Here is a 23766-nt window from a genome sequence, read left to right as displayed (position 1 = left end):
CTTATTGTTAATGGGAGGTGGGGAAGATGGGTGCAAACCCTACTTACAGCTGCAAGTTTATCAAATCTGGCAAAGAGTTCATTCAGCGTCATCACCAGCTCCTGAGCAGTGCACTGGGAAGCCAGACTGGTGAAGCCTTCTATGTCCGCAAAGAGAATGCTGTAAAGGAAGGGTTCAAGAAGAGGAGGAAATAGAAAAGACAGATGTCTTGATAAATGTTGGTTTCTCATACCCATCTTCTACTCTTTTTTGTAGTTCTTCCCCCTCTCCAAAAAAAAATCTTCACATCTTGTGACTCTCTCTCCTGCTAGCTTTTGATGCTTGATGACTGTTCATGTGGGAGAATAAGTAGATGAGAACGAGATGCATTTGGCATGAGCATGAGTGCTCTTGGCTAAGACAAGTTTTCATATGCACCTTGCATATATCCACTAAAACAAAAGCCAAAACTTATGTATGAAAACAATATGAAAAGATGTTTCTTGGCAGGGAAATTATTCATATGTTAAAATTGGGGAGGGGCTATTATTGAGATACTAGGACATACAGTTAGCCTTCTGCATCCATGGATTCAACCATCCATTACTTGATTATTCTTCTTAAATCCAAAAAGCGAACCTTGATTTTGCCATTTCATATAAAGAACGCCATTTTACCATGCCACTGTATATAATGGGATGTAAACATTCACAGATTCTTGTATCCATAGGGGCACTGGAATCAAACCCAGTGGGGGACTAAGGGGTCTACTGTATTTATAATTAGGTGGTTACATGTTCTTACTGTAAAACCCAGTAATATTGTTGATTTATACTTAATCCTGGGACAAGCTTCAAAAAGAAAAAGACAAAATCTAGTAAACTAGGATTTGTGGGATTATCAGGAAAAATAGTGAGAAAGGATCTATCTCACATCCACTAATTTTCCCCCCAAAAGGTTGAAATATTATTTTTACATTAAGTAAAACAGAATACTAGCAAAAGTAATAACAAACATAGATGGCTAGCATTATCTGAAAAGAACTATCACGTAACACACCATACTTGAGTTACACTATTTTTAGCAGTAACAAAAGTTTGAGCAACTTCAAAGAGTAGAAAATGGGTCTCACATTGCTTTAGACTTTCATTGAAGTGACTTACTTAAGCCAACCACCACTAGATGTTCCCCCTTTCCTTTTATCTCTAAGTCAGAAATGTGCTATAGCATTTACACTTGTATGCACAGGTCAGTGGAGAAAATTATTCCTCTTCCTATTCAGAAACCCATTAACTGAAATAATCACTATTGTTATCTTAAGGTAACCTATAAGGTAACAACAGTGATCACTTCAATGATCCATGAATATAATCAGCAACAGGGCAATTACAAACCAATTAAAGCAACATTTACATTATGCTGTAACTGCAGGTGCATCCACACTATATAATTAATGCAGTTTGACACCACATTAACTGCCATGGCTCAATGAGATGGAATTATGAATTTACAAGGCATTTAACCTTCTCTTCCAAAGAGTATTGGTACCTCATCAAACTATACACCCCAGACTTCCATAACATTCAGGCATGGTAGTTAGTGGTGTTGAACTGCATTAATTCTACAGTGTAGATGCATCCAAGGGCAGCTATTTTGTATTGGAAAGTGGGGCACCCATGTGTACTGCATCAAACAAAAGACAAAATAAACTATTATGGATCCTACGCTAGTTCAAATATTGATTTAATTAAAGATCTTGGTAATAATTACCTCCTTTCATACTACATTTCAGACATTAAGATTCAGCAAGAACGCATACTTTATAGGAGCATCTGCATTATATATATATATATATATATATATATATATATATATATATATTTAAAAATAAAAATAAAATTGGTATGGAAAATAAAACATTGGTTTAGCACTAAAATCTATTTAAACACATACATCTTTTAATGTAGGTCATTATTGTTAATGAGTCTGAGTTACAAGTGTTCATTGTCAGTGGTATAGTAGAGCTCACACCATCAACGCCCCAAGATGTTTGATTAACAGGGACTACGACACTGTATTCCACCACTTCCTCAAACTCTGCTATTTACTCTTCGTTCCTTTACCATCCATCAGTAGTAGAGGGGAAATGGATTTTCTGAACAACAATATACTTGTAGTCAAAATCCAAATGGTGTCGTGACCTTGAGTAGACACAATTTGTTAGCTTTTAAGATTGTGCAAAGCTTCAGAGGTTCATTTCATAATTCAGAGATTTGTATGATTCGTTAATACAAATATCTAAATTACTAATTGGAACGCCTTGATATTCTGGATATAGGGCTGTGTGGAAGGGCCCCTAATTAGATAGCCTGGACTTAGTATTAGTCACAACCAGCACTTTAAATCATGTCCAGAAACAGACTTTCGGTTTTTGGAGCAGGACAGATGATTGATCAATGTAACCAGTCCCAATTAATACTAGGCCTAAGCATTTGTAAGGAAACAATATGATTATCTGAACTTTCAGATGACTGTTGAGCAGAAGTGATCTATTCGTATGTTGAAGCAGGAAGGCTGATTTTCACAGTTTGCTTTAACAGATTACTTCCAAAAAATATGTCGGCATGAAAAAAATATCTAGCAGAAAAGCCATTTGAGGAAATGAAAAAAAAACTGTCCATAAACCATGAATTGTTTGGACCAGGAACCTCCCTCTTTCTAGAGTTCATGTGACATACAATGATACTGGGGAGTTCAGGAGTTTATGTGCAAAACACTGGCCAGCTTATGACTTTCCCACCACATGCACAGCTAGAGGCTTCTGTCTGGTGATCACATGTTGATTCTCATCTGCTTTGGCTAAAAAGATCTCAAGATGTCAAAGAAGTAGGGTTTTTTTCCAGTTGGGCTATACATCCAGTAAAGCACTATGGATATTTCCGATACCTAACAATAGGAAACCAAAAATTTCCCCATATAAATGCATACTGTCCCAATTTTAATAACAGATCATGTTATGACTATAGAGGAAATGTGGTTATCACATATCAAATCCCTGCTATCTGCCCTATTTTTTCTTATGCAAAGTGCTCAGGCAGGTTGAATATCCCTTAACCATATCACTTGACACCAGAAGTGTTTTGAAATACCTGTAAATTCAAATGCGGACATAATGAAATATCATAGAGATGAAACTCAAGTTCAAACATGAAATTTATTTATATTTCACATACACCTTAAGCATCCCACACTAATTGTATACAATATTTTAGTGACTGTTTGAAAGGAACAAAGTTTGTGTACACTGACCCGCTGGAAAGCAAGGTTGGCATTACCTCAGCAACTCAGGCAGATTATTTTGGATTTTGAAGTATTTCACATTTTGTAATTCTGGATAAGGAATGCTCAACCTATGCTACAATAGGGTAAGACAAATTTCAACACAATTTTACACAATTAGGTTTGAACAAGCTAGTTATTATCATAAAGATCTACCTTATATTCCGACATATAAGACGACTGGGCGTATAAGATGACCCCCAACTTTTCCAGTTAAAATATAGAGTTAAGACGACTCCCATGCATAAGACTACACCCGGGTATAAGACGACCCCTGACTTTTGAGAAGATTTCCTTGGGTTAAAAAGTAGTCTTATATGCCAGAATATGCTGTAATTCATCTGTCTTGAGGAGAGCTTGGAGTTCCCTCATCTTTGGTGATGAGGGAATCTGAGAGATAACTCTGTCTGAGTAGAATCTGCAAGGAAATTGCCTTTAAAGAGCAAGGAATTTGTGCAATCAAATCCTACCTATGTTGAGCAAATCACACTGTGTTCAATGGAGCTGATTCCAGAAAAGTGTGCACCTGACTGTAGACTGAAGTCAAAATCCACAATACTGCACATCCAAATACATTCATATGTTAATCTGTCTTGGTGTTATTTTAAGAGAAACACAGCAACAGAACTGTATAACCCGATTTCTTGAAGTAGCATGAGGGGATTTTTGTCTTTTCAAATCTAATACAATCCTAATGACAGCCCCTCCTCCTCTGCTGCCAATGCTCTTCCTTGAAGACAACAGTATGTTCTTGGGGTTGTGGTGGAGATAGCAATAGGCAGATTATCAGGACTGTAATATGGGGAAAGGGTTAAAGTTTTTCTCTCTTTGCACAGAGTAATCCAAATCCTAATTGTGGCCTTTCCCAGATGGCATTCAAATAAGCAAATTGGAATAAATTGCTTTCCAAAACCACAAAGTGTCAGCACAGATGTGGGTAGAATTTCTTTCTGTGAAACATGTTTCCACAACATACACACATGCACGCTTACCCACTGTTGTCTAGACTATTGCACTGCAATCAATCCATTAGTGAAATACTGTACTAGAATGTATCACTTATGCTGAAATAATTTTTTCTCAATTTGAAATGGGTCTAATAAGCAGTGCAGAGGCTGATTTGGATGAAGCTGAAGATATTACAGCAAAATAACAACAACAACAACAACAACAACAATAACAACAACTTTATTTTTATACCACACCACCATCTCCACAAAGGGACGGGGCAGCTTACAAGTAGGACCATGCTCAGAATGTACAACAACATTTGCCAATAAAAACAAAAACACAGTTTAAAATGTAATAATTAAAACTGTCAATTATAACACAATTAAAACAGTAAAGTATACAAACAGCGTTAAGATTACAGTATATCAAATCAATTTGGCAACCAGTGACCAGGAATATATTGGACATGACTAGACTAGAGGGTTGGGCATGGATATGTGCACACTGTGGGGCTAGAGTGGGTTGTAAAGTAATGAGTATAACCTAAACAGTAAACTGGGCTGGACTGTTCTCAGCTTCATGTGGATACGTAAAACCACAGATAAGAGCAAATCCTATTGAAATGAAGGATTCTGGCCTAAAAAGATCATAGATAGATCCACAGGGGAATACCTAGAAAATATATGGAAAGGGCTAATTTGTCAGAAAAGGTTACATTAAAGCATAAACACACAGAAATATGGAAAATTTTCTTAAATTATAAAAAGATTTCTTTCAGATGTAATTGTTGTTCAATATAATGAAAGTATGTGCTATTCTATTGACAACATAAACAAATTGTGCAATAAAATAATTTCCACATAATGTTTTGAATATATTTGAATACAATATGTAAACTAAATATGTTGAAGCAGTTCACACTATTCTACATCTCCCCCCCCCCCCTCAACCACTTGACCAGGGACCACTTTGACCTGGGACCACTCTCCAATGTTAGTATCAAAAGGGTTATAAACCAGTTTTTGGTCAATTTTAGATTCAGTTTGGTTATTTGGGGTGCTGATTCAGAGAACTGCATTGGATAGACCACATCAGCTCTAGTTTCTGATACAGAAATATGCCATCCAGTAGTCGCCATCTGCTTGCCCACAGAAAACCATATTTAAGAATCTAGAGCAGATGTGGTAGTAGTAATCTTTCGTGAGTAGCCAGCCACTTCCCTCTGACATCCCCATTGCCTCGGGACGGATCACCTACAGAAAACCATATTTAATAAGCCTTGGCACTATAAGAGGGTTTTGCGAGACCAGTCGTGCTTGTTGCAATGGTATAGTAACTTTGAGGCCGTGGACCATATTTTAATTCTTGCGGACCACAGGTGGTCCACGGACCACAGGTTGGGAACCACTGATTAAAATCATTAGTTGCTTTTTAAGACATATAACTCTTGGTGTTAGCTTGGTCTTTAAAAAATCACACACAAAAAAGGCAAAAATGGCCCACGACTTTAACAGTAATGTTTCTCCAGTAATAAATGTTACTCAATGTATATAAAATTGTTAATAATGTTGCAATTAAACATTTAAAACCTCTCTCCTGCTGTTATGTGTCTTCAAATCTGACACATAGCAACCCTATCACAGGGATGTTGAGTTTTATTGCACAATTAATTCAGAGGGGAGTTGCCATTGCCGTCATCTGAGGTGGAGAAATCGTGACTTTTCCAAAGGCTAAGCAGGTATTTGAACTGGTCTTCCAGAGCACATCCAAAAGTCAAATCTATGCCACATGGTCTCTTTTGCTTCTCCTTACTAAAAGTAATTATAATTATATGATTGTATTTTTGGTATTTTAATGTGTTAGTGTATTAGGAAATGTGATGTTTTTAAATGATTGCTTGTGATATTATTGTTGGAAACCAGCCTGAGTCCCTCCAAAAGTTCTAAATAAATAAATAAATAAAAGAAAAAGTGATGAAGAATGCATTATTTCAATGCATTACTTCAAAGGCAGTGACTGAAATAACAAAACTCAGGCAGTATTATCATGTACACACATTTTCTTTATATCTACATTTATTGGACAATCCTTTTTCCTCTTGCAAAGATCATACAGATTATGAAAATTACTTTGGAATCAGAGGTCGTGAATTATACCAGAGGCATGCCTTAAGGCCTATCTTATGGTTCGTTGCCCTTCCCCTTTATATTTCAGGTCAGAATGAATGAATCAATGAAATAAGTGGTTTTGCTTCTCCTAGAGACCTCCAGAAGCAGTGGTTTGGTGTTTAAAATAGACCCTGAACCCCTCCAAATTGTTGGTGGAGGCTCATGAAAACAAAATTCCATTTCTTATTTTTTAAAATCTAGTTTTGCCCATGGCCTATTAAAATCCTTTGCACCCCGCTATACATTATCCCACTTTGTGAAACTATAAATCTCAGGATGGGCCCTGGTCTGTTCAAGTGGAATCCCAGATGCCTTGGGCATTTGCATTAGTTCTTAGGAATTCAAGGTTGCACGCAAAAGCACAACTGGTATTAACAGCAATGAAGAAGAGCCGGCCGTAATTACAGGCCAATATATATTTTTTGAAATCTCCTTTAATACCTTAATCAACTTATGTCTCCCATTTTCAAAGCTAACAAGGTTACATGGTGGTATTAGATACTTTCTACTACTTCTCCAAATGTCTTTTGATCTGCAGCCCAAGGGCACATAATAATTGCATCTTTTTTTCATTTAGCAAAACCAACTCAAAAAAACTTACAAAAATGTTGCAGAGGAAATCAGGGATGCTTAAATTGAATGCAGATAAGGTGCTTTTTGCATCACTGTTGCAATTCAGGGGAAATAATGTAAGGGAATATTTCCATTACAAATGGAAAATAACTTCCTGAATTTAGCTTTTTAGGCCCAGGAACAGAAATAGAAGGTATGCCAGGAAATCAAGAAGAAATGCACGATTGTGTCTTTATGAAAGAAAATGGCCACTCAGGAAGCCTGAGAGTTTAAAGATATATACTACGGTATATAAAAGCACACCTGAAAATAGCCCTTTGCACCAAGTGAAAGACATGCAGTTACATAAATGGGGAAGAATCACAAGTGCTATTTGCTATCATTGGAATCCTTAGTGTTCCTATCACAATGATAAAACAGCTGGATGTAGAAGAACAATTAAGTTCATCACAATGTTAAAGGATGAAAGAATAGAAGCTATCTTTAATGGGTTTCCTAGCTATTGCATCCTACGGTGCTTTCCTAAACAAAACTCCAAGTTCCTGCTGGTTGTCTGTCTGTCAGTCAGTCCATCTGTCTGTCCGTCCATCCGGCCGGCCAGCCGGCCATCCATCCAATATATACAAGAAGCATCTATATATCTCACATGGATGTTCTGGGGACTAAAATTTTCTTTCCTATATCTGGGTATCAGTACATATATTTCTTTGACAATGTATACCACTCAGCCTACAGAGCTAGCTCAGTTAAGTCTATCACCAGTATGTGGTACAAACTAAATTGTGTACAACTGTGATGTACACAATTAAATTCAATTAATCTTGCTTGAAATTAATCTTCAATTTAATATGATTACATCTTGATTATCATGCTTTATTAAGATTATATGGAAATATTTAATCACCCTATTTGTCCTATTGAAGGAATTTCCAAGTCATCGTTTTTTAATAAAACATAAGAATTATTGGAATAATTCTGTATTTAAAGGTGAGGATAACAGTAAATAATAGAATGTATGTTTATCAATAGATATTCAATAGTTTAGTGGATGACAGTAGCTTTAAAAAGGGCATTCTGACTACCAATATTGTTAATTTAAAGTGTATGAGTCATGCCAAACCTATTTCCAGTACCATTTCAGTGATTTTTTTTTGTCATTCCTGGTTTTTTTTTTCAGTTGCTAAGAAATGTTAAATCTGTCCATGGTGTGACATCCTGTGGAAATTACAGTAGCCTGCTTCACATGGGCCGTTTCTTTTCTTATTTAATTTTGTAAAGGTTTTTATTGAGTGAAATTGATGTCATACAGAATATAAAAAGGAGAAACATCTAGAGATAATCAAATACATCCAATACAGACATGTCATTCGCCCAAACAGGTACATTGCAATATTCTATCAAATCTTTTTCCTCCTACTTAAGTAAATCCCCCTTGTGGCTCCTTTCAAGTCCACATTGGTTTTCCTTTCCAAGTATTCCAATGCCAGCCTCCATTTTTAAACAAACTCTTCATTATTTCCTCCCCAGATACCATTAGATAACTTGGCTATTTGAATAAAGTCTAATAACTTTCCTCTCAAATTCTTTCTAAATAGTCCTGTTTCACTTTTCCACGATTTTGCTATTGTCAGTCTGACTTCAACAAAACTATACTGACAAATGTAATCATCTCCAGGTTGTTGTAGGTTTTTCAGGCTGTACGGCCATGTTCTAGAAGCATTCTCTCCTGATGTTTCGCCTGCATCTGTGGCAAGCATCCTCAGAGATTGTGAGGTTTAATCATCTCCTTTACTAATTCTCTCCTTAAATATTCCTAAAAGGTACATTTCTGGATTTCAAAAACCTTATTAGAAGTTATTTTGTTTGTTTCCTTCGTCACCTTTTTCCAAAAATCTTGTACCATCCTACAGGTCCACCAAACGTGGAAGAAGGTGCCTTTCTGTGTTTTACACCTCCAGCATTCCCCTTAATGGGATTTATCCATTTTGGCTATTACCTCAGGCATTATAGAACGCCTATAAAACATCTTATACATATGGAGCCAGTTATTGAGAATTTAAATCCACTTTTCCATAGATGCTCCCAATTATCCAGACCAATATTTTCCCCTTTCATGTCTTCATTTCTGAAGACACAAAGAATGTTCAGAAATGTCATCTCATGCCAAGAACAGAATGTGAACCAGGGTTGGCTATAGGTTCAAACAAGCAACTCCCTCAGTGCAACACTAGTTCCACTGGCTGCTGAACTGTTTCTGGGCATAATTCAAAGTGCTGATCACTGCCTAGAAAGCCCTACACAACTTATGTCCAGGTTATCGGCATGACTGTATTCTCCCATACAGGCCTGCCCATGTTTTGATATTTTCTGGGGAGGATGTTCTCTTGGTATCACTACCATGTGTATGGGCACACTGAGAGGGCTGCTATTAGACTCTGAAACTCCCTTTCTAGAAAAGTAATTCTGGGTGCATCGATGTGAATTTTAAAGCTGTATCTATTTTAACTTCTGTAAGACCTCCTGAACCCCAGACAAAAGCATGAGATAAAAAAGAAGAGATGTTGATACAGTAATATTTAATTTTTTTAAAGCAATGCTTTGGAATGAAATTATGCTGTGAACTATAACTACACATACTGGCAAATACACAGGCAGCACAGAACTGGCAATGACTACTTTGGTTGTAAGAAATGAAGACTGGGAGAAGTCATATTTTCTAATAGAAAGCATTGGATGGATTAAATGCAAGGACCATGCGTGAGTTTGATACTCCAGAGCAGAGGTTACCAACCTGTGGGCTGCGAGACATAAAATAAGGTCAGCAGCCCTAGATTATTAAATATGGTTTTCTGTGGGCGAGCAAATGGTGACTACTGGATGGTATAAGTTCTGTAGAGCTGATGTGGTCTATCCAATGCAATTTTCTGATCAGCACCCCAAATAACCAAACAGAACCTAAAGTTGACACGTAATCCTTTTGGTACTAATGTTGGAAAGTGGTCTCTGGTCATAGTGGTCCCTGGTCAAAAAAAGGTTGGGAACCACTGCTTCAGGGGAACTGTGACTGTATTATTACTAGAAAGTTTGTGTTGAAGTTGATGTTTTCTTTTTCATGAACTCTGCTGCACAAGAGTAAAATTTAAGTTTTGCATTTCTTGTGTTGTTCTTTTTTTGAATATACAATGGACTAAACTTCTGCTGGTTTGCATGCATCATCAAAACGTAATATCTCCCACCTCTATTAATCTATGATTCTATGACTAATATCTGTATTTCCAGCAATTTAGACAAATTATAGATCAAAAAGATCACAGCAGACAGGATTGTTGTAATGAGTTTGAAATATAAATCAGTTCGTAATTGTGAACAGAGTTTCATTTAGAAGGACCAGAATTTAGGATCTCAATTATTAAAAGAGACAAGTCATGTTACTCATCACTTTGATCATCTAAGAGTAGCAAATTATTTGTTACTGCAATTCAGAAAGTAACTTGCTGGATTATGCATTATGGACGTGTTATAATTGCTGTTGCCATTCTGTCATTTATATATATATATGTAAATGCTCTTTGGTTGCCCCCATCTCTGAACATTATAATTTAACTATCATGACTGGTCCATCATGGCACTAACTTTCTTTGGTGGTGAAACTGCATTGTTCTGTGAGGCAAAAGATTTTGTTGAATTTTAGGTCCCTGTGTTGGACAGGTTTTTGCTGAGGAGCCAGACCAAATATGCCTAACAGCTACTGGGTGGCAGCAGCAGTGGTGGTGGGGTGATTCTGGGAGAGAATTTTTCAGAAACAATACCAGCGACACCACAGCAAATGTTTGTGAGTATTGCACAAAAGAAAACAATGATAAACCACATTGAAAACCCTATGACAAGACAATAAAAAAGAAAACATGAGATACTGCCATGAGACATCCAGATTGGAAAGCACTAAAAAAAGCTATTGTGGTACAGCCGATGATAACTAACAGTGCGATGGCCAATGACCCAAGTGGACTCAATCCAAACTGTTCAGCTGTTGAAAGAAAAGTCTAGAACTTCCCAACCCATATAACAGGGAAATGGAATGTGTGAAGCATCAATCAAGGGAAGATAGACACGATAAAACACAAAATAGAATGTACAAACATTGCAATTATACAGAAAGAGAAAGTTAAAGAAAACAGGAATGAGACAGATCCAATCAGACAATTACATAGAGTTTTACGCAGGAAACGAAAATCTAATAACAATTTGGTTGGTGCTAATAGTGAGGAGCGATGTGGCAAAAGCAATACATGGTTTGGCTGCATAATATCAATAAGTCATCAGGGACAAGCTTTCAATATAGTCATTATGTTCCGACCTTGATTCCCTATATCAGAAGAAAGGTGGGATAAAAAAATAAACCTTACTGAGAAAGGCAACAAATTACAGCCCTAAGTGTTAGCAGGCAGAAAATTAATAGTTCCAGCTTGTTAATGTAAAAATTAACTAGTTACCAAAATAACTCATTACATTAAAGGCTGTAATAACAACCTGTACTACTGCTAAGTTCTGAAAAGCTATATGGGTACAGCTGGATAAAAACAGGTCATATTCAGTGGATCTTTCAATTACAATTGGCCCTGGGTTTCACTTTTGCATATGTGATTGTTTATGGATTTTCTTGATACATTTTCTCTAAAAATCTCAAGGTTATCTCGTGTTACTCTATGGTCAATTTCTACCAGAGGCTGATTAAAGGGTTGTGTTATTGTACCCAGAGTCCTTCCAGGCAGGCCCTCTATCCCAGGATCTGATCCCGGGTTTTCTGTTTATCTCAGATTATCTGGCAGTGTGGATCCATATATATATATATATATATATATATATATATATATATATTCCAGTTTGAACCAGAAAACCTGGGATCAGACCCTGGGATATAGGGCCCATCTAGACATTCCTAGGGAGAACGTATCGCTAAGCATTTGTTGGTCTTCCTTATAATTTTATGGTTTTCAGTGGAAGGTGACCAAAGAGTTGCACTGTCAGGCCTAGAACATTTTACAGTGGTGTCTACCGAATTAAAAAAAAAAGGTTTTTGTTTATATCATTGGGGTCCTGTGTCTTTAACCCCAAATGTATTTTTTTCATGTCAGGAGTGACTGAAAAAACTGGTTAAAGAAATCGCTTCTGGTGTGAGAGAATTGGTCATCTGCAAGGATGTTGCCCACGGGACGCTTGGATGTGTTACCATCCTGTGGGAGACTTCTCTCATTTCCCCGCATGAGGAACTGGAGCTGACAAGCGGGAGATCACCCCACTTCCCAGATTTGAACCACCGACCTTTCAACGACTGGGGGCTCCATTAGCAAATGTATGATTCAGGACCAATTAACAGGAAGTACTTCTTCACATAATGTAGCTAAATTATAGAATTAGTTACCACAAATGATCATAATGTCCAACTTGGATGGCTTTAAAAATTTCATGGAAGATACACAGGGTTAAATGGTTGTAGAATGTGATCCTGCCATGGGTTTCTGGAGACAATTGGTTATTCACCAGGGAAACAGAAAGCTGGAATTAAATAGGTCTTTAGACTTCTTCCACAGTACTCTTTGTGCTTAGAAGTTATTTTTATTCAACAGTAATGAAGTTTGGGGTGAGGGTTGTCTCATTTAAACAACACCAAGTTGAGTATGCCTTTAAAAAAAGACTGGCCCTAAAAGATTGGCTTTGAAATTCAGAACTTTGCCTCTTAAAAGATCGGATTGAAGTAAGAGATCAAGACTTGCTCATGGCCCTCTAGTCACAGTGCTGTCTGTTGCACAAACAAGCTCAGCTACTAAGCTGATTCTCTGTTTCAAAGAGTCATCAAAGTCTCCGGAAGTCTGGATTTGCCTACTACAGCCAGTCCCATTTAAAATAAAGCACAATAGAGATGTCTTGCAAGTGAGCAAAAAGAGCTGCCTGGAAAAACTGGGTAAAGCTCAGCAGTGAACAGCAAACTATTGCCACTGAATAACTGGCCTAGTTTTCTCGAACAATACACTGAGCAAAAATAGAAACCTATTTACATACTGATGCTAATAGCTTTATTTATAGTGTCACGGGACAACCAAGCTCTGCAAATTCAGCCTCTTTGGCTAAGAAGCTGACTACTGTTGAAGCATCTTACAACTTTCTTATCCCTAATCCACATTTCAGATGTAATTCTTTGATTTTTAAAACCTGCTCCATGTACCAGCCCTCCCTTCCACACTGTGAAAACAAGACAAGGATATGCAAAGTATGCTTCTTCAGAAACAGAAGAGATTCAAAGGTTAGGTACAGTGACACAATAAGCAGGAGCATTTCATTGGTCAAAAGCAACCCAGTGGAGATATCTAATTGATCCAACCCCCCATTACTTCACATCCCTGGCATGGCTATTTAAATGCATGCTAGAGTCTGTATTGAAATAATCACCTGGTGTTTTGAAAAACAAACTGATGAATCATTCAGTGTTTAAGTCATGCATCCGCAATAACTCTAATTGTTTACCCCAATTTCCGCCCTTTTTGATTTGGTTTCATGGCCCCTCTCTTCACTCTGATCTCAGAGCAGTGGTTGGTGCTGGGGGGGGGGGGGGGGGGGGCGGCTCCCAACTGATGACACTGGAGGCAAGATGGAACCGCCTTGATATTCCCTCTCTTCATCAGTTGAGAACCACTGGTCTCCCCATAAGGATATCTCAACTGTATCTTAAAATTTTCCCCAAGTTTCATGCAAAATAGAGCAAACCAGCAGGCTGGAATCTCCTGACTAGTCCTAAACATACACAAAAACATCTGGAATATCAACTTAAGTCTAAATATGTTTGGTTAAACCCAGTGCATAAATGTGCACTCTAGAGCAAAACAAAGAAAGCAAACAAGCAAAAAGATAAAGTGTTTGTTTGGAAAGTGAATCAGAGATCAGGTCAAAAATCTTATTGTGGTCTTTGTTGAGGTCCCATTAACAAAACACCAATTCTAATGATTTTGTGAAGAAGCACATGGATTTGTACCTCATGACAAACAGACAAGCACTTTAGCTGATAGCATAAATGAAACGAGTTGTGCTGGATCAGACCAAAAGCATTTTCTAGCAAGTCTTTGATTCTAGAGCTTGTATGAATTATCCAGTTTATGATTCTAATACCAGTGATCCATATCCAACTTAAAATGCCCTGTCTCCTCCAAAATCCCAGCATTTTCCATGTAAGGAAAGGGAAGCTTTGTTATTTCCAATCACTGGTGATAGTAGGGACTCTTTTCCCTGCTCTCAGGACCTCATGAATGCTTCAGCTGTGAGTATATGAATGAAGCTAAGTATTTTTCCTGGGCTTACATGAGCATTGGAAGTATCAACTGAAAGTTGATACTTCCCAAATACAATCTGGTTTGAGATTTTCCCATCCAAACCTGAAATTATATTTATTTAAAAATTAAAGCAATGTTCTTCTTAATTTACCACACTAAGGTAGATTGTTCCTTTATACAACTATCTGCTTAAAAATAAATAACTGTGAACGTGATCTGCTTGCATCTGATTTTATTTTTCTTCACATTTCTATTCTTCAATAAAGACATCAAAATAGCCTGAACATTTTCTGTTGAAAAATTCATTGTCCTTGATAATGTTTAAAATCAAAACAACAGCAATACAGTTCTGGGAATATCTTCTTTTGAGAATGTGCAAACAAACAAAGAAGCTTTGAAGCTACGCAACATTATCCATGGCCTAGCTATCAGCAATGTTTTCAGTGTTTTGAATTTGCAAGATTTTAACAGAGTTGTTAATGATAAAAGGTATACTTGGAGTATGTTTTTAATAGAGTCACCATAAGTCGAAGTCAACTTGACAGCAATTAACAGCAAAATATTAGAGGAAGAAACTGGCAAAATCACCTCTGAGTATAACTTACCTAGGTGCTACATAAGAATCACGAATACTAAACAATAACAAGTCATGCATTCAGAACTGTCAATAGAATTACCAGCTTCCATTGACTCAAAGATGAGGTTTCAATTTTGACTAGCAAAATTTAGCCCTGTCTTTCTTCCTTTAGTCGTGGATTGAGCCCTATGCTTATCGGGCTGTCAAAACATGGAGCAACAGATACATAGGTGGCTCAAGGGAAGCACAAGTGGAAAGCAATTTGAACTCTCTGAAACCCTTTCTTTTAAACTTCATAATATTTAACAGAGCTTAAATTAACAATTAGGTGAAGAGAGAGATGACAAATCTGCTTGTGTTTACATTAAGATATTTGGCATGTGCACATATGAGGTCCAGCACATAATAAAGTGAATTAAAAAACAAAAAACTTCCGCTGGGTGTCCCTATCTGCCCTTCACCCTGATCCGCTTCAAAGGAAGATGTGAGAACAGCGGAGGGCCATTTCCTGGGACTGAAAGGTCTGTGTGTAGACCTGCTGTCAGATCCCAGGATTTTTTTGCTCCAGATTTAAAACACACAGTTTGCCACTATCTGGAAGCACTCTTAGCCCCATTTGCTATCAAGTGTTTTTGTTTCTTTTTCCACAATAAAGGCAGATCAAAGCTCCTTTCTCCCTGACATGATCTTTGGGAGCATTGGACAAAATACATGCTCCCAAATAACCAAGCTGAACCAATGAATAAATATGTGTCAACTGTCCCGTGATCAGTTATGTGAATTTATAGCTTTTTAGGGGCATCCAGCAACTATTAACAAATGATATTGTTCTTTTAAATGCTTTCTATAATCTCCCTCCCCACACCCACTCTCACACACACATATACAGGATAGACTAATTTTCCACTACCATTAGCTTTGAGTGCATTTCCTTTGATAGTAGGTGAATTCTCATCCCCTTATAATACACTTTTGAAGCCAGCTTCAAACCTAATATAATGATTGCTGTCAGTTGCAACTGTTCTCTTGGATACATTCTCTCTCATAATTGTTCTGCATTTTTCTCCATCTATTTAATTGGGATAGTAAAGAACTGAATCAGTGATTCAAGCAATGAGTAATAGGTCACAGACTTAGGTTATAACTGTTATAATTGTTTTAATTGCTGTTTTATACGTATGTGTAATACTGTGTAGGCATCGAATTGTGCCTTTTGTAAGCCGCCCTGAGTTCCCCCTTGGGGGTTGAGAAGGGCGGGGTAGAAGTACTCTAAATAAATAAATAATAAATAAATAAATACCAATGCACATCTAGGTTTAATATTGAGCTTTCCAGCAGTGATGTTATTTATAAGATGTTAACGTACCTGGATCTTTGGGAAATACTTCCCTTTACCTATCACAAACAAAGGTTTCTGGAATTTAAGATCCCTCTTTCAGATAGACACATCTTCAGAGTTAAAGCAGATGGTAAACAACGGAATGGTTCTTTTAGTTGTAGCATCCTGGTAAGGAACTGTCCTGGTAATTGGCTGGTAGACAAAACACATAACCTCTTGTATCATTTACTGATCAGATCATGGGATATAGGGCTGTGTAGATTTAGCCTTAATGAGTGACAAATAAAGATGTGGATAAGAGAACAGCAAAAAAGGTGGAACCTATGGTAAAGAATTGTATGGGGGGGGGGGGCAAATAACGCACCCTTTCAACCTGCCCATTACTCCTTTCTTCCATGTGTTGTCTTTGTTCTTCTCCATATTAACATTTCATCTCAATATATGTGATTCTCTAGTAGTACTTTTTTGACCAGTTTTTGACCTGTCTACAGCCTTACCTTGTACATAAATCATATATTTCCCAATGCCACTTTAATTATAAAGTTGCCCCAAGCTAAACTCCAAAAAGTATTTAGCTTTGAATACTGGGATGTAGTTGCTGGTTTTTCACAAAAGGAAAGAATAGCTTTTGAATAATATGAAACAGCATTGAGTCAAGTTTGCAGAAAGTGATGGGAAGGACTTAAAATGTATAATCTCATTCTTTGTCAACTGGTATTTCCAAGGATCTGTTGGCATGATTAAGCAGAAGCCTTTGTTTCCAATGAACCTTAAAAGATATCATAGTTTTTGGCAATAATGACAGAACCCAGGACTTTCATTAAAAAAATGAGCACCGAATCTTAAGAAAATCCCATGATATCCTGTATGTTCATTAACATCAACAGAAAAAGGCCTTCTCTGTATTCCACGTGAAGAGAGACACAGTTGATGATAATAAGAGATAAGGCCTTCTTCATAGCTATGCTAATATTGTTGAAGACCTTGCCAAATGAAACATAGATGGTCCCCTCTGTGGTTTCCTTCGCTTATTGGTAAAGATTTTTCCAACTGAGCAAATGCTGACCTACTTACTGTTCTTTTATACAGATATGTGGTTCCGAGACCTCTGTTTCTTATATTTCAATGTGAATTCGCTGCATTTTAATGCATGCCATTTATGATTTTCAAGTATTTTGCTTCTCGGGCATTACAAGAGCAGGTCAGAAATTAGTACAGTTATAATTCTTATCTTCTGCTATAGATAAACTTTACCTCCCCTTTTTGGGGCCTTTGTAAAAATTCTCAGTACTCTGGCAGCACATGATTGGCAAGGGCTGCCTCTTTCAAGGATGTATCAATCATTTAAAAGAATGGACGAGTTGCCTTTTCACACCTGAATAGCAGTTTGCTCTGAATTGGGGGGAGATTTCCAGAGAAGTGAAATAAAAGAGAAACCATGATTTGAAGCAAAACAATACAAATTACTCTGCTGCACACATTGGTAAAAGGATTAAAACGGGAGCAAATGAAACAACAAATTGGTATGTTTCAGTACATTAAACAACCTTCATTGGAAAGCGAAGCATGTACTTTGTTTACAGATTTGTCAAGTCCACAGTTCTGATTCATGCAAATGGAGGTACAACTTCAGCCAGTCGAATCAATCTAATTACCAACTGACAACAACTGATTCACCTTGATCGCAGTACATTTTGCAACAAAGGGAGAATATACAAATAAATTGTCATTTTTACTGTGCCTGGATACTATCTTTGAAACGAACACCAGAATTTAGTGGAATGCAAATGACAACCAACCTTTATTCTTGATCTTAGCACTTATATTTTTACAGCACCACAATGACTATATTTAGCCAATTCCAGGCACTGTTTAGAGATTATTATGGCAATGGGTTACCATTAACAGAATAACTGGACATTTTACGTTTTGACACCAAAGGCACTGGTGGAATACTTCATTATCTATGGATATTTTACTCCTTTTATATCTGCCATGGACTGGTACTCGATGGGAAGAAATGACTTTCTGGGACGCATAATTCATGTCATTTATCTTTAAAAGTAGACTGTAAAATCCTAGAAACTCCACCTCTTGATCTTGACAATGACCATTATATTTTACACAGAAATGTGTATAGCATACAAATTCAAGATGCAGGCTTGTTTTGCCCTCCTGTACTTTCTTACACAGAAACTTTCTGTGGGTGGAGATTTTTGCTTGCCCATAAACCAACAATAAACAGTGATATTTCACATCATACAGTTATATATGTGTCTGAAATAGATTGTTTTCCTGATCATTAACACTCCTTACACATACTATTAATAGCGCCTTGACTAAAGTGTTTTATGGCTGACCAGGACTAGCATTCAAGGATAAATAAGTCAAATCTTTTTCCTCTGTTCCATCCCAGAGTATATTTTGTTCCTTTATATCCAATGTTTTTAGCTGTGTTATACATGAAATCGCACTTGATGCAGGAAACAAACAAAAAATAATTATGAACAGCTCCAGCTTCTAAAGCAGTTGTGTCAAGTTTGTGACTCTCCACTGTTTTGGATTTCAGCTCCCAGAATTCCTTGTCGTAGGAGAAGCTGGCTAGGGCTACTGGGAGTTGGAGGCCCAAACATCTGGAGGGCCACAAGTTTGCAACCTCTGTTCTAAAGAAAAGCATGTAGTTGGCAAGCTCCATGCATATGTAGGTGTGGATCTCTCACTTATGTAGACAAGACCTTCTTACATGTGTCTAATGAAGACTACAGTAGGTAAAGAAACTATGAGGATGCCTGCCATAGATGTGGATGTGACATCAGGACAAAATGCTTCTGGAATATGGCCATACAGCTCGTAAACGTCACAGCAACCTAAATATATGTGTGTTTTAGAGTCCTCATTGTGATCTACAGCAGATTGTACATCAAGGAATACAAAATTAAAACTCACAATTGGTAATGTTCCCAAGAAGCACCTTAGATGAGGACCAGCAAGGCAGAATCGGCGCACCAGTAATGCACTATAAGTTGTGTTGATTGTGTAGAATGAGGCAGGGAGCAAAATCAGCCCTTCCAGTCTCTTGGAAGGCTACCCAACATGTATGGGCATCAAGCTGCTAATTGAGCAGGCCTGCCTTTAGGCAAGTGTTACCACAAAGCACTCTAAGGGAGGTTTGCATCAGGGTGGAGTGGATGAGCTTTTGTTTTGAAGGGGATGAGGAAGCTAATCCTGAGTCTCTCTAGCCTTTGTTTGTTTAGCACAGCTGTCTGCCTAGTTGTTTTGTTCTATTATTTCTGCTCCCAAAAGGCATTGTGAATATGACTTCAGGCATGCAAGAGTCAGAGCATTGGTTCCTATTCCTGTCAGGGATAAAACAAATTCCTCCCACTGATTTGCTGCTGTGTGGCCTGTCACTTTAAAAAAGCATTAGGTAGATGTTAGCTGTTATTGCAACTCTTCACTAAACATATGGAGCAAGTTTGCTAAGGGTGCACGGTGCAATCCCCACAAAATAAGTGCTTCTAGCTATTGTGGGCAGGGATCATGGCTCTCATAGAGAGGAATGGCTTCAGTGGCTGTGCCTGTATTGACTATATTCAGCACATTATGTAGTTTGTGCCATCTATTTTGCCACTCAAATGCAAAGCATTATGCTTTAAAAGGGAGAGAAAGGTAAGGTGAAGAATGTAAAGCTTGGGACTATATAGGATCTTAATTTATGAATAATTGTTCAGTATTCATCTAGGTACCGTTGTATATTCAACTAATCTAATGCTTCATATGTAGCTGATATTAAGAATAATCTGAACATCACAAACATTGAAAGGATGATAGATTCCAATCCACGGCACTAATAAAATTCTTCACTTATATAATTCACTATTTTTATTTACAATTTAATGTTGAATTGCTACAGCAATTATTTGAGTTACCAGTGGTATTTAGGCAATTTTGTACAAATCTGCACTTGTAAACTTGTATAACAAGACCACATGAATGTCCTGTATTTTTTATCCTGTTGCAAATCACATGGAATAAACAGTAATTATGTAAGATATAAACATAGCATAAAGTTTGGAATGTTATTATTAACCCAATTATGTAAATATAACAATTTCACCCAACTATATTATATTATAGAAATTGGATTAAGCAAATTTCCCCAGTTATTTTCTTTATAATGTTCTTGTGACCATGTTCTCATTTTAATAGCTCTTTCTTGATCCCAGCAAACCGCCCTCCTTTAAAAACTAGTTGTTTATTTATATGACATTCTTTAATGGGGGTTTAAATCCAGTGAGGCTGCTGTCTGATCTTGAAAGCTTCATTCTCCAAATGCCACATAAAAGTGCCAAACAGATATAAGTCTGGAGTCAACAAGGCCAATTAAAACAGATTACTCCTAATTAAAAAGCACAGGTTGCAGTCCATAGATCATATACAGTGTACTATCATTTCAGTAGATTAATTATTCAATTAATCCCATGATCCTAAATCTGTCAATCCAAACATTTTTGTCTAAATATTTTTTGCTCTGGTACAGCTGTTGAATTTACCTCACTGGAAACTATGCTCTTTTACAGGTGAGCACACTGGACCAAACTCAATGGTTAAACTTAACTGTGGTAGACCGGTTGAACAAACAAGACTTATGAAGTCAACACTTACACAAGTCCCATTAATTCGACGGATCACCTGTAGGTGGGAGTAACAACTGGATTCAGCCCATGGCTTTGTGTCGAATGGATGTAAAGTTACTCAGACTCACTAGGCACAAAATCATTACTAGTTGTACCTACCCAAGAAAATGATACACAGAATATTATAGTATCTTTTAAATTGATAGAGGTTTTATTGCTGTGTTTTAAGTATAACTGGCTCAGTTTTATTGTTATTAATTTTACCTTTCTGTATTTTGTTGTATTTGTATTTTGTTGCACTATTTATTGTTTACTGTGAGCTGCCCCGAGTCCCTTCAGGGAGATGGTGGTGGGATACAAATAAAGTTTTATTATTCATAATAATAGTATTATTATTATTCCAGTAACTTATCAGTTAGGTCACTCTTTGAGTTACTCTTTAAAAAAAATAACAACAAAGACGCAAATTAGCCCATTCTATTTCTTGCATTGAGAAACTCTCTATGTTTCAGGTAAGACCCTCAAAGTATGCTGTACTTTATTATTATTTTGTTACTTTTTACCATCCCTTTTCACTAAAAAGCCCCTCCATGCAATACTTATATGTACAACTAAGAACCACTGAAATAATTGCAAGATTAAATAAATATCATGTATTGATTCAATAGGAAGTCCAAACCAAAATCAAAACTATTTAAATAAAACGTGCAATTTCTGACAATTTTGCCATAAATGAAACTACAAAATATTAGCTTCTTTCCCCAAAGATAAAGGAGGGCAGGCACATGGCTTTTCAAGTCACATCAAGACCTGAAAGCTGTGTTTGGTGCAGCTTTGATTTCTTCTAAACCTAAAATGCTGCTGGGAAGTTTAAAAACATAGTGAAAAGGCCTCCTCATCTCCTAGAAGGTTTGAAATGGGGAGCCTATTTTTATTTTGGAGGGCGGATGTCATGGGGGTTTGTAACCCTTAGTCTTTCACAACTGTTCTCTGCCTTCAAACATACCCCCCCCCCCCCCCACACACACACACCCTTTTTGTTCTTAATTGTTATTTCTAATTATGCTACTAGAATGGTAAATGAGATATCCCTGGAACGCTCCCATGTTTCCCCCTCACATTTTGAGTAAGAATAAATGTAGGGCATCAGAAAAGCAATATGGGACAGATGTAGTGTTTTCCTTCCGTTCAATTTTTTTTCAATACTATACATTGTCTTGCAGTTGCAATCCATTTTCTTTATGCACTTACCTGACATTGTCATGCTTCTGGATGTAAATTTTATGAAACATCATATCTTCTTTTTTGGCATTAATATCAGCTTTCATCTCCATGGCAACATGGCGAGGAAGTACGGAGAGCAGGAGGCGCTCCTATGGTGTTAGACAGATGATCCAATTAAATCCCTGCTCCCTCTTTAACAACACAAACACACATCTCTTTGTCTCTCCTGGCCCAAGATATTTTGCAACTTCAGTGGAGCTGCAAATGCTAACCCCTATGATCCAAGTTAAGATGGGTAGTATTCAAAGCCAACCAAGCTATAAGTGGCAGGCAAAATCTTAAACATGTCCATCTCATCCTTAGTAGTAAAATATATTATAATACAAATGAAACAACACTTTCCTATCCTTTTGTAGCACCCAGAATTTGCTGCTTGGAGTCAGCAGCACACTTTGCAAAAAAAAAAAAAAAAAAAAAGGACTCTCCCTGGTTATGTCAGAAAAACTGAGCTATCAGTTCTGTGATGGATGGGAAAAAATTTGATATTTTCCAAAATACCAGCCTCTAGGACCTCTAGAATCTCGCCCACATAGTCATTAAACAATGTGAAATCACAACAAATCAGACTTCCTTCAATTTAACAGTCATTCATAGCAGCTAACCTAGCCAAATGATGGCAGATGTCCTGATAGGGATAGATTATGCTGTATGACAAACTCTGCATTGTTTCTTGCTACTTCATCATTTATAAAAAGCTACCAAGCCCATGGCAGAATATCATTAATGAAATCTAGATTTGCTGTCTACCCATGTGGATGATGTCAAGTACATAGTAAACATTAAGGATGGCTTCAGACATTTTAAGCATGTGGAATCAGCAGATTACTTGAGTCTACTCTTTATATTTCATGTGTAAAATATGAAGATGGAACCTAAGGATGTAAATTCTGCACATTTCTCCATAGTGAGGAAACCGATTACTATTTCACTGCTAGAAACAAATGAACCTTATAAATGTGTGCATATTGGAGTACAAGTATGAAAAGAACCTGCAATTTTGTGCTATACTCTACAATAATCCATGTACATAATGTACTACATTAGAGTCTCGCTTATCCAACATAAATGGGCTGGCAGAATGTTGGAAAAGCAAAAATGTTGAATAATAAGGAGGAATTAAGGAAAAGCCTATGAAACATCAAATTACGCTATGATTTTACAAATTAAGCACCAAAACTTCACGTTTTACAACAAATCAATAGAAAAAGCAGTTGAATACATGGTAATGTTATGTAGTAATTACTGCATTTACAAATTTAGAACCAAAACATCGCAATGTATTGAAACAGCTATGGATTATGGTGGGAGGCAACTGTGTTGGATAATACAGAACGTTGGATGAGCAAAGGTTGGATAAGTGAGACTCAACTGTGTATTTATCTGTATACATAATTTTCTGCACATAATTAACCAAAAGCACACTGTTGTTTAAAGATGTGTATGATTTCATGTACACTAAATAGCACAGCAACTCATGACCCTCACTCACAGAAGGATTGTACTAATTAAGACTAATGGGAGCAATGTATCAATTTGAACATGTACAAATTTATGGTTTCTGGTAGACCCTTCAATCACTCAATCAGAACTCAATCAA

General features: G+C 37.0%; 1 protein-coding gene across 1 annotated transcript in view; it reads right to left on the bottom strand.

Moving 5' to 3' along the window:
• Positions 1-23766, bottom strand: part of ADCY5 (adenylate cyclase 5) — a 264047-nt gene that overhangs the window by 76127 nt on the left and 164154 nt on the right. Inside the window, exons 3-4 of the mRNA XM_060774794.2 lie at positions 22137-22258; positions 48-159 (exon numbers count right to left, since the gene is read on the bottom strand). Coding sequence (XP_060630777.2) covers positions 48-159; positions 22137-22258 — 234 coding nt within the window. The remainder of the gene's footprint in view (positions 1-47; positions 160-22136; positions 22259-23766) is intronic.

Source organism: Anolis sagrei, chromosome 1, assembly GCF_037176765.1.
Source record: "Anolis sagrei isolate rAnoSag1 chromosome 1, rAnoSag1.mat, whole genome shotgun sequence".
NCBI classification, from domain to species: Eukaryota; Metazoa; Chordata; class Lepidosauria; order Squamata; family Dactyloidae; genus Anolis; species Anolis sagrei.
Note: the sequence above shows the minus strand (reverse complement) of the source record. Positions and strands in the feature narration are given on the sequence as shown.